The sequence below is a fragment of the Ambystoma mexicanum genome, chromosome 9 (assembly GCF_040938575.1).
Source record: "Ambystoma mexicanum isolate Mex_15411 chromosome 9, UKY_AmexF1_1, whole genome shotgun sequence".
In the NCBI taxonomy this organism is placed as follows: domain Eukaryota; kingdom Metazoa; phylum Chordata; class Amphibia; order Caudata; family Ambystomatidae; genus Ambystoma; species Ambystoma mexicanum.
In genome coordinates, this window is record NC_090931.1 from 171519405 (window position 1) to 171532311 (window position 12907).

Sequence of the window (12907 nt, forward strand, 5' to 3'; positions counted from 1 at the left end):
GACCAGTGTATCCAAACTGGAGCTGCAAACACACTGCAGCTCTCTTGCTCTTTTTCCCGCTCAATCCTAAGATACCCGCCGCCCTCCTTGCATTACAGATCAGCCAAAGCACCAAGAGACCATGCAACAGTGTGCAACATAAGAACCTTTAACACAACATAACATACACATGTACACCATGCATTACATATAGCACCTAGAGTAAGAAAGGAAAAAAAGGGGTTAACTTTTAGCCAACAAAACCCAGAGGCCTACCAAAAAAAGTAAGGATTGAATTAGACTAATAACAGACACATATATTCTCATTACACGCCAAGATATACAGTGATAAAACAAAGCTTTAGACAAAATAGCAACATTTCCATAGACAGGAGGTTAATGTAGAATACTAAATTGAAGTTTGAGGCCCCAGGAAGAAGGGAAGCAAGGCAAGGCAAGGCTCAGGAATGGCAAAATATCCCAGTGAGAAAACATCTTATGTTGAAGTTCGATTTACAGGATGCAATCACCCAGGGACCCGACAACCCAAAAGAATAATCATTCGCAGAAGCGTGACCCACCAATCAGGTATAAAATCAATGGTGAGGAAGTCACCTAGAGGAAGGACGAATCCGAAAAAGTGGACCTGGATACCTCCTGAGGAAGGATGGGGCAAGACAACAATCCAGTATGGCCCAAACAACAGATGGGGTAGTGGGTATCCCATCACCCTTCAGGACAATGGCAGCTTCCCACCTCCAGTCACACCAACAGCCCAGAAAAAGTCCCAGCATGGGACATCCGCCCCATTGGGCGAGCATGATTAGGAAGACGAGAGATGGAGGAAGGAGGTCGAGCAGCCAAAATTCAAAACTGGAGCTAAGGGGAAAAGAGGACGCAGCCATCATAGCCACACCGGGTCCCTAAAAGCAGCAGCGCTGCTTTGTGGCAATGGCTCTACAGCAGCAGAAAAGCAAACATACTAAAATCCCAGCAGAGTCGAGAAAAAGTAAGGTTTTCTCGGATCTACCCATTCACTGATGGGCTGGTCTACTCACACAAAGGTTTCGGCAGGTAAGCAATCAGGCTAAAACTGGCAAGCAAAGAAGTGTGCCACCACACTACTGCCCTGTCTAGGGCAAGGGACCAGTTCAAACAACTACTGAGGGTGCAGGGCTGGGATCAGTTAACCTGCGTTTCCACAACATCCATTTTAGGTCTGCCTCATGATTTCCACAAATGAAAGAACCACCAAAGCAAAATAGACCAGAATAAGTTTTAAAACAAAAATACATGAGTATCCCACTGGCAATCATAGTTACACTGAACTACTAAATCAGTAATGCAGTGATGAATAATCTGTAGCTAAGGTGTGCAGCTAATAAAAGGGGCAGGCCAAACGAAAACAATACTGCATGTGGCTACAGGTCAACAGCCAGGTACAGTACAGGTTCAATACTGCATTTCAGACTGCATTTTACCAAGACACATCAGGAAAGAGGTTGAGGGAGTAAGTGTTGGACACAAACACTAGGGTGTGGATAAAGGTTGTCAGCCAAATTAGACAGTAGAGGGAATTGACCAGTGTGTACTTACAAGCCTTCCCTGAAGCCGTCGATCAGAGCCTGGAAGAGAGGTTTGTTGTGCGGGATGGTTTGCAGGATATTTCCATCGGCGGTCACATAGCCAATGGCCCACTGACCAAGTCGTGTGCAACTCAAGCGAAAGATGTAACTGGGGGGAAAAAAAAGACCACAGTTCATAACTCTGGGTGGTAAAGCAGCCCCTATTGATTGCATTATTTTGTATACATTAAAGTGTGATAACCATCACAAAACCAATTCAGTGTTTGTCAGAAAACTAAGCAATTAATGAAATGGTTACATTGTTTATATATTCTATTTTGTAAAAACAGACATAAGGAAAGCAACATAAACCAACATGTTAGCATACAGACGCACAAGCGGAGAGTGTCAGTATTTTCCTAAAGCAGCCCTGTTCAGAATGTAGTCAAGAGCTAGGACACTGATAGGAGACAGCAGAGGACTGCATGTCTAAGGATTCCCTAAGAATGATAAAGATCTATGGTTAGACGTTTACTGGTGCTGGGACAAAGTATTAAAGAATGGAGAACTTAATGGAGTAGAATTGCTGTGATCATAGAAGGCAACGTTTCGAACCTTTTCTAGAAAAAAGAAAAGAAGTGTGCAGGTCTAGAGGAAGTGCATTATACAGATGGAGGGTCCCTGAACTGTAAAGAAGCAACTCTGGACCAGCAGCATTTTCAGGGAAACAGAAATGCTTTTGTTTGGCAAAGTGAGTACATTGGTGTGTAAGGTTTTCTTTTATATTTGACTACATGGTTAAGTGCCATTTTGTTACCTGGCGGACCTGTTGAAAGTCAAAATTTACAAAAATTAGAGTGGAGGTATTTCCTCATAAACTTATGTTGTTCATCCACTGCATCCATGATTAATGCAGACACTGTCTTCTATTTTGCTGTTACTAGCAAATGATTGGTTTTGATTCTTTGATTTATTTCCTAATGTTTTGTTGCATCATTTTCTAATTCCAGATTCGTTTAAGAATTGTAAGATTGTTTTTTTTTTTTTAATATGTTTGTCTAAAATCTTGAACTTTGGAACACAATACTCACGAAAATAAATGTTCTTTATTTTTTGATACTGTCTCGATTGCTTTCGGAGTCTGACACAGCCACCAATTTGTTGTCCGAGTGATCTCGCTAATGATCCACTATATGCAAATTATTATTCTAAAATAATTTCGAAATCAGATTATGGGCAGCTTAGATTTCATTGTTATTATTTGGTTACCTGGTGGCAGAACGATTTATACAGAGGTAGGATTAAGTGGACGATTCACAAGGCAGCTTTAGAAAATTTCAACTATTGACCAAACATTTAAATTATGTTTAATCATCTGAACTTTTTGTGGAAAAGAAAGTTACCCTTCGGGTGTACTCATGCGCCCAATAATCGAAGTATTTCTGAAATAATATTTGCTTCCACACGATATCAATTGTTGAGCGATTATTGCCCTATATTGATGACACATGTTTCGACGTCTACGTCTTTCTCAGATCAGGGTTTCAAAAAGTACGAGATGTAATTTATACAATTTAGGAAAATTAAATCAAATAGTACCAAAGTTGGTTGCAAATAGCACAATCATTGTCATGTTGTTAGGTAAATAGACAAATAAAATTTCACAATGCCATGTTTGTTGTTAAGCAAAATAAGTATTAATGCATACATTGTATAATGAACAAAATTAGAAAACGCAACATGGCCATGTTAACAGGAGGGGGAGAGGGGTAGAAGGTTTGAGGGAAAACAAAGAAAAGCAAGAACAAGAAAAAAATACAATTATATTACCATTCATAGGTATAGTACAAAAACTGAGAACCTTTTTGTCATCTTGGTCATAATGGCTTGTTTCCTCTTCATTATATCCTTACCCGATAGTTATTATGGCTTGAAAATGTCCTCACAGTCTTTTCTTCCAGTCATGGGATAATCCCTGTCCTATTAATAAATACATTTACACTCTCTCAGTCAATGAGTGTTTCAACATAAAAAAAATCAACAAAATTGCTGTAATCCCTAAGTGCGCGTTCGTTTTAGTTTAAACTGAACATTTTTGTGCGTAATGCATTTGTTGAAATTGAGCATTATAATGTTAGTGTTCTTGTTCTCTCGACTATGGCTTTGCACGGGCAAAATTATTATTTAACTTAGCTGCCATGGTTTGCCACATTCCGTACGTGGCAGAAGCCTTGTTTAGATTTGTTGTGCACCGCAAGGTTTATTTTCGTCTTGTGGGTCCTTATTCGCCGTAGGGCTTAACAGTGTGTTACAACTCAATACGTAAGCAGAGACCATGAGGGTCCACGTGTTGCTATTCTATTTCAGGGAGTGATGGTGGGCTAGTATTGTTGTAGAACGTACCTTTGTCGTCTTCGTGTTGTGCCTTCCTGTCCTCGTATTACTCTGTCCGCCCGATTGCAGTTTGTTTATGGGCTTACGTTGCTAAGTGGCGTTAGTCCTTCTGCTCTTTCTATTTTGGCCGCCATGTTTTGGGCTGATTTGAGTGTGTGATAAAGTGTTTTATGTTTTCTTGTCCCAACTCGCTTCGTTTAATGAAGCACGTAAAAAAAAATTTGGTTGCTTGTGGTGTTATTTATATCATTGTCAATGCTAGATGTCTTATTTCAAATTTTTGCAAATATTTTTTACCACTAATTCTTTCTTGAAAAATACGTGTTCCTCCCTCTCATGTAATGATCTTTGTGTGAGAAATACAGTTCCAATTAATACAAATATTTCATCATCACCTAAGTATAGTAGGGGTACGAATACATCAAAGACAACCCAACGATTATATTAAAAAAAGAATACTATTAAGAACATTTTAAGCCCATCTCTGTTGCCAGACTTAAAAACAAACAACAACTTGCTTACCCCGACAAAAGGCTTTACGAAATGTGGGACTTGCACAATGTGCAAACATGCAATGAACAGTAAACAAAATTTTGAAGACAAATATGGCATTAAGCATACTATTTCCGAACATATTAATTGTAGAACAAAATATGTCATATATGCCATAATCTGAATGTCAGAAGATCGACATAGGAAGTACAATAAGAGAACTTAGAACGCGGATAAGAGAACATTTAGCATCCATTAGAAACCAACATTCCATTTCGCCATTGGCACAACACTGGCAAAAGGAACACCAATGTAAGGACAAAAAAACTCTAAAATTTGCAGGCCTGAAAAGAGTAACCCTGGGACCAAGGGGAGGAAATCAGGAACTCAACCTGAGACAGGAAGAAGCGAAAATGATCTGCAGATTTCATACAGTTGAGAAAGGTCTACATTCGGATAATGAGATGTACTCTTTTCTGTAGACTGCCTTTGATGTTTATATCTGCATAACTTGCTTTAAAATGGATTGAAATCTCTCGTGGCATGAAACATCGTCTCCAAATCAGAGCACATGAACAAATGGTAATTTTTCACAGGTCCTGAAAAAGTCAAAAACAAGCCCAACTCAGTAAGCAGACATCTATAAGGGAGCGTACCCCTACTATACTTGGGTGATAATGAAATATTTAGTTAATTGGAACTGTATTTCTCACACAAAGAAAATTACATAACATGAGAGGGAGGATCATGTATTTTTCAAGAAAGAATTAGTGGTAAAAAATATTTGCAAAAATTTGAAATAAGACATCTAGCATTGACAATTAATGATATAAATAACACCACAAGCAACCTAAATTGTTTTTTATTGACGTGCTTCATTAAACGAAGCGAGTTGGGACAAGAAAACATAAAAAACTTTATCACACACTGAAATCAGCCCAAAACATGGCAGCCAAAATAGAAAGAGCAGAAGGACTAACGCCACTTAGCAACGTAAGCCCATAAACAAACTGCAATCGGGCGGACAGAGTAATACGAGGACAGGAAGGCACAACACGCAGACGAAGGTACGTTCTACAAAAATACTAGCCCACCATCACTCCCTGAAATAGAATAGCAACACGTGGACCCTCATGGTCTCTGCTTACGTATTGAGTTGTAACACACTGTTAAGCCCTACGGCGAATAAGACACGCAAGACGAAAATAAACCTTGCGGTGCACAACAAATATAAACAAGGCTTCTGCCACGTACGGAATGTGGCAAACCATGGCAGCTAAGTTAAATAACAATTTTGCCCGTGCAAAGCCATAGTCAAGAGAGAACAAGAACACTAACATTATAATGCTCAATTTCAACAAATGCATTACGCACAAAAATGCTCAGTTTAAACTAAAACGAACGCGCACTTAGGGAATTACAACAATTTTGTTGGTTTTTTATGTTGAAACACAGACTCATTGATAGGGTGTAAATGTATTTATTAATAGGACAGGGATTATCCCATGACTGGAAGAAAAGACTGAGGACATTTTCAAGCCGTAATAACTATCGGGTAAGGATATAATGAAGAGGAAACAAGCCATTATGACCAAGATGACAAAAAGGTTCTCAGTTTTTGTACTATACTTATGAATGGTAATATAATTGTATTTTTTTTCTTTTTCTTTTCTTTGTTTTCCCTCAAACCTCCTACCCCTCTCCCCCTCCTGTTAACATGGCCATGTTGCGTTGTCTAATTTTGTTCATTACACAATGTATCCATTAATACTTATTTTGCTTAACAAACATGGCATTGTGAAATTCTATTTGTCTATTTACCAAACATGACAATGATTGTGCTATTTGCAACCAACTTTGGTACTATTTGATTTCATTTTCCTAAATTGTATAACTTACATCTCATACTAATTTTTGAAGCCCTGATCTGAGAAAGACGTAGACGTCGAAACACGTGTCATCAATATAGGGCAATAAATCTCTCAACAATTAATATCGGGTGGAAGCAAATATTATTTCAGAAATACTTAAGATAATTGGACGCATGAGTACACCGAAGGGTAACTTTCTTTTCCACAAACTGCCCCTTCCTAATGGAGTAGAGGAATCAAGGACTCCATTGTTACCCGGGTCAATGCAACCTCATATACCTAGTGCCTAGTGCCTAAATCAAGACAAAGGGCACAGAGTTCTGTTTCACAAGTACCTCAAATAGATTCCTCACCGTTCTACAGTCATCTGAACATTTGCTTGCTTGAAAAAGCAAACGAGTTACATGGCATCCATTGATCTGAAAACTGCCTTTGCTCCCATCTGTGGAAGATCTTTTCCCACTTTATGATTCCTCATTGCCTAGTACGCACTATCCACATTGTGTATCAAAACTATGTTGCAGCACAATGGGGAATGAAGGGGAAAATGTACACACCCTGCACTGATCAACAAAGTTATCAGGCAGGGATGTATTCTGGCATCTTTGTTTTTTGCTGTACATCAAAAATGCCTTAACTTTGAATAACCTAGAAGCTGATGCTCAGAGTGTAGGCAACCATAAACAGGGAATCTTGTTAACTGCAGATGATGCAGTCCTTATTGTCAAAACACCTAGCAGTCTGCAGCACCAATTCAATGCCTTTCCTGCAAAATGTGATACGCAAGGCTTGACCAATACTACAAAGACCAAAATAAAGGTATCCTCATTGCAGTGAAGTGCTCAAACCTGCTGCCTGGCTTCATCTGAATAACACCCCTCTGCAGTTTGTGGAATAGTTTTATTATTTAGGCACAAAATTCCACAAATAAACTAATTGGTCAAATTGATGATTCATAATTTTAGCAAGGTTTTAGAACCGCTTGTCCCACCTGTAAATCTGCTTTAGAATGGATGTCAATGCAGTAATATTGTGTGAATTTATGGATGGAGCTCCATGTAGCAGCTTTGCAGATGGCGACTAGAGGGACGTTTGCAATGAAAGTTAAGGTAGCCCCTTGTATCTCTGGTAGTGTGTGCCCTGGGGGTAAAAGATTAACCAGGTTACTCACCGTAGTGACCACCTTACTCCTAGTCCATAGTCCCCTTTCCTCCATACTTATGGGACATCTCTCCGGCCTGTGGGACGGGACCGGAGCACTTTGTAAAAAGCATCCAAAATGCTGCAAAAATGGGTCCTTCCTCTTTCTTGCACGGGGCCCGGCACGCGACCGTAACCCTGCCCACCCTGTCTCTGCCCCGCGCATCGCCCATCAGTCCTTTTCTATCGCCAGGTCCAAGACCTATTAGCAAATAACAGAGGAACCTTATTAGAGGGGACAGCGGGCGGCCGTATGGAGGAAAGTGGACTATGGACTAGGAGTAAGGTGGTCACTACATTGAGTAACCTGGTTATACTCCTACGTCCCGTCCCCTTTCCTCCATACTTATGGGAGATTCCCAAGCACTCCTTACAGGAACTACAGGTGGATGGAAATACCCTTTACTGAAACAGGTTCTTCAGCACATCCTGACTAAACTGAGCATCAGCTCTTGAGCTCATGTCAAGACAATGCTTACAAAAAGCAGATGGGGAGGCCCAAGTAGCGTCCCTAGCGATGGACTCCCTGGGGACATATTGCTGAAAAGCAACCGCGGCTGCCTTGCCCCACGCCAGGTGAGCATGAATACCCTTAGGAGGCTTCAGCCCTTGGACGGTGAAAGACTCCGTAATGCAGGCGGCGATCGAACGAGAAATAGTCGCCTTAGATGCCTGCTTACCCTGAGGGTTACCGAAGGTCACAAACAGTTGAGAACTAAACTCGGATGTTCTATCCAGATAGAGGTAGAAAGGGTTCTGCATTTTCTCTATGTCAGAAGGGCTCTTAAGTTCTGAGGTAGGATTAGGAAAAAAACCGGCAGGGAGATCGACTGATTCAGATGGAACTCAGATACCACCTTCGGCAGGAAAGCAGGATTTGTCCATAGGACTACCTTATCCTTGTGAAAAACCAAAAAGGGGTGCTCCACCAACAAAGCCTGGAGCTCTCACCCGCCTTTCTGACGTAATGGCGACTAAAAAGGATACTTTCCAGGATAGGTACTTGAGGTCCACCGTGGCCATTGGTTCGAAAGGCTTATGGCACAACGCCGTCAGGACTACATTCAGATCCCATGACGGTTGCGGACTACGAATGGGAGGATAGAGCGCGTCAAGCCTGCAAAATGCATCTTAACCACTGCATTACACAGTGACTAAGAGCATTGGTCCGTAGAAAGGTAAGCGGAAACCCCTGAAATGTTAAGTTCTGCATGACAGAACATGAACACCCGATTCTGCTAAGGAGGATACAAAGGACAGCACTGTGTCAATTGTAGCCCTCCTTGTGTCCAACTGCTTGCTTAAACACCAATGATCTAGTCGAGGGTTTTCTGGCTGCCTGGATAATACGCATGTTATCTGCAGACAAGTTAAGGTGTTCTAAAGACTTGAACTCAGGCACCATGCCGCCAAGCTGAGCGATTGTGGGGAGGGATGCCACAACTTCTGTTCCCGCTGATGAAGATCGGGGGTCACCGGTAACCTGATCGGCGGATACACCGACAGGTGTTGAAGTTCTGAGAACCAAAACCTGGCCGCCCACCAATGGGCTATGAGTAGAAGGGAACAGTTCACTGAGTTCTTCAATTTGCAAACTGTTCGGTGATCTAGAGGCAGAGGCGGGAAGGCGTAAACTCATGTTGTGCCATAGAAACTCGAGAGCATCCCCCAGAGAGGAGGCTCCCAGCCCCCCTCTGGAAGCATACTGACGAAGCTTCTTGTTTACCGCCGTAGCGAAGAGGTCCACTTCCGGTCTACCCCAACGCTGGAAAATCTGAGAGGACCTCCGCCTTCAACTCCCACTCGTAGCTGACCACTGTCCGCCGGCTGAGGGCATCCGCTGTGACATTCAGCTGGCCCGGGATGTGCACTGCAAGCAGCCAAACACCATGAAGTACAGCTCACTCCCTAATCTGGATGGACAGGTCACGAGAGGGTGAGACTTGGTTCCCCCCTGTTTGTTTATGTAATACATTGACACCACATTGTCCGTGCGTATGCAAACCACTCTTGGCAATGATCGGTCTGAACGCCTTGAGCGCTAGGAAGATCGCCAGAAGCTCAAGATGGTTTATGTGGAGGAGCTTGGCCTGAGGCGACTAGGGATCTGAGACCTGAAGAAGATCCTACGTCGCACCCCACCCCAGAAGGGAGGAGTCCGTCGTGATCGTCACCGTAGGGGCTGGGTCCTGGAACCCTGCACCCACCAACAGGTTGTTGAGAGATGACAACCATTCCAGGTCCACTCTCATGGAAGCTGGAATCATTATCAGCTTGGAATCCGGGTCCACAGCCTGACGCCAAGAACTCCGAAGAGCCATCTGAGTCCACCTCATCTTGAGAAGAGGAAGAGCCAACACGCACGAGGCCATGAGGCCCAGAAGCCTCTGGAACCACCAGGCCGACACGCTCTCCGACTGTGCAAACATCTGACACGTGGCCAACAGATCCGCCATTCTGTCCCCGGTCAGGTACACTTTGCAGTCGATAGTTGTCATGATCTCCGCTTCCAAAAGGTCAGGACTTACCCAACTCCCTTGGAAGCAGACCCATAACCCAGGTTCCGAGTGCCAACCAGTCCCAATTGGGACCTTTTGGACCCTGTCCTGGCGCAAGTGGCACCAGGCTCATAAATATGCCCAGTGCCAGCGCTGCAAGCGCCGGGCTCATAATGCTTGGGTGGACTTACCTGCAGCAGACCATGCTGCTTACTTACCTGCCAGTTGAGCCACTAATCCTCTTCTGTTTGGGACTACTTTTCCTGTTGGGTGGGGCAGAAGCCACTCCCTAGGTTCAGAACACTGGAACTCTTCTGGAAAGCAGGAACTCTTTTCTTACCTAGGCGAGGCTGCGGAAGGAGACACCTAAGCACTACAGGAGGCTATTTAAACCACACCCGATGGATGAATCTTGCTTTGCGTTATTCTGCATCCTCTGCAGCAGAACGCTCATCGTGTCTTCTGCATCTGATCCTGGGCCTAAGGGAAAAAGGCTTACCATCCTGAATCCAGTCTTCAGCAACACCTATAAAGACAAGAAAGAACAGGTTAGCACTACGGTCTTCAGTGACAGCGCTTCTCTTACCTGGTCCATCGGCTGTCACCAACACCTCGCGCTGCATCCCGGCACCTGAAAGACAAAGGCTTACCTACTCTTCGCGTGCTCCGGAGGTCTTCGCACTGCATTCCGGCATCTGAAAGACAAAAGCTTAGCAACTCTTCGCACGCTCCGGAGGCCCTCCGGCGCTGCATTCCGCATCTGAAAGACAAAAGAAGGTGCGTTTAAGGACATTGGGTAACTATTACTCACGTGCCATTACTCCTTCCCACGCCGAACCCAGTGGGTATTCCGGCACCCTTCAGCATCTCCGAACTTGTACCTGCAAGATAAAAGGACTGTTAGTGCGCATCGTGAAGCAGGCAACAAGCGCTTACTTACGTGCTTCCAGGCGCTTCTATTCCTCACACGGGTTCCATCCTCAATTCACTTCAGCCCGTCATCCACCATCGCCGGAACCCTGCAAAACAAGAGACATCATTACAAAAGACTTTTAAAGACATTTGAAATACTCGGAAATTACCGTTCGTGCAGTAAACGACGGACAGCAGTCCTCTGAGGTCAAGAGGCCTGCACCCTTATCCAGTGAAGAAACTGGTTACGGCACCCTGCCCCGGGGCAGATGGAGAGCTCGGCGTTCACTTACCTAAGGTGAGAGCGTTAACCTTTGGGGTTCTACAGGAGAAGAGAAAAGGAAGAAGAGAGAGACACCCAATAGCCCCAGTTCATTAATCCCATATTTTCTATCTGCAGACATCTTACTCTTCGAGTCAGACATATAGCGCACAGAGGTCCAGCCCAAAGAGCCAACCATGTGTTACACATCACCTTTGAAGATACGGTATTCGCCCAGTCAAGACCGGCGCCTCTGCGGGAATCAGGTGAGCGTTACAATAGTGTTCCAGCGAAAACCCAGGAAAATCAGGTCCTGCGAGACAGTCATAGAAGATTTCCGCCAGTTCACCGACAGCCCAAGCTGGAACAGGAGCTGAAGGAGAGACTGAAGATTGCACGCGGCTTTTAACGGGCAAGGACTACGTAAGAGCCAATCGTCCAAATACGGATACACATGGATACTCTGCAGATGAAGATAGGCCACAATCACCGACATCTTCGTGAAGACACGGGGCGCAGAGCTGAGGCCAAAAGGAAGCACTCGAAACTGGAAGTGCTCCTCTCCCAATGAGAAACTGAGATATCTCCTGTATGGATTCCAAATCAGAATATGCATGTACGCATCCTGAAGATCCACCACGCTGAGCCAGTCACCCATCTGCAAGGAAGACCGTATCTGGCTGGGCGTGATCATCTTGAATTTCTCTTGGGGTAGGAAAAGATTGAACTGGGAAAGGTCTAGGATGGTGCGCAGGCCAGCCTGGTTGGGTTTGGGCAATGTAAACAGCCGGGAGTAGAAGACCTCCCCTCACTCCCCTAGGGGAACGGTTCTACAGCTCTGAGGTCCAGAAGTTTCTGAACCTCGGCTTTCAGGGAGGGCGATCCTGACCGCTGAAAAGGAGGGTTGAAGGGTGGTGTAGGGGGTAGGGGGTAGGGGTAAGCGGAAGCCCGCCCGAGCGACTGACAAGACCCACCCGTCTTCGGTGATGGTCTGCCACGCCTCCCAATTAGAGGCAATGCGCCCTCCCACCGGGGTCTCATGCGAGCGCAGAGAAACCTCATTTTGTAGGTTTTTCAGTGGTGTTGCCACCTGAACCCGAGGAGACTGAGGAGTGGGAGAAAAACCGAGTCTGTTGTTGCCTCCGGTGGTTATTCCCCGAAGTGGTATCCACCCTGTGAGATTTCCGGTCTAGGAAGGCTCTAAAACCAGAGGAGGGCCGACTTCGCGCCAACGGCCTCTGGGTTTTAAACAGAGTTTTAACAAGGACCTACAAGGACTTAGCCATCTGAGTGCTATCCTTCGTCTTGGTCACCTCTACATCTGTTGTAGAATGAAAGCGCTCCTTACCATCAAACGGAAGGTCCAACACCTTGTCCTGTACTTCCTTTGAAAATTTGGTGGCATGCAGCCACGCCTGTCGTGAGTTATCAACCCTCAGCATAAGGCCCAGAGCCGAGGTGTCTACGTGATGAGCCGCAGCCTCCAGGAGATCCTGGGCCAAGACCCTGGTGTCGGATAATCCCGCTTTAAAGTCTTCCAGCTTCTCGACCGGGATGAACTCCTCAAACTCCGACAGACCTTTCCACATCCACATATTAGCCCCCGCTAAAAACAGTTTGGCATTGGCCTGCCGGAGCTGCAAGGCCGAGTTGATGAAAATCTTCCTCCCAACTGAGTCAAGGAGCTTATCCTCCTTTCCCAGGACCTGGGTAGCGTGTAGAAGAGGATGCTGC

The 12907-nt window shown here is 44.6% G+C and overlaps 1 protein-coding gene across 1 annotated transcript in view; it reads right to left on the reverse strand.

Moving 5' to 3' along the window:
* Positions 1–12907, reverse strand: part of CBL (Cbl proto-oncogene) — a 964911-nt gene that overhangs the window by 526796 nt on the left and 425208 nt on the right. Inside the window, exon 6 of the mRNA XM_069614372.1 lies at positions 1576–1713. Within this exon, the coding sequence (XP_069470473.1) occupies positions 1576–1713 (138 nt within the window). The remainder of the gene's footprint in view (positions 1–1575; positions 1714–12907) is intronic.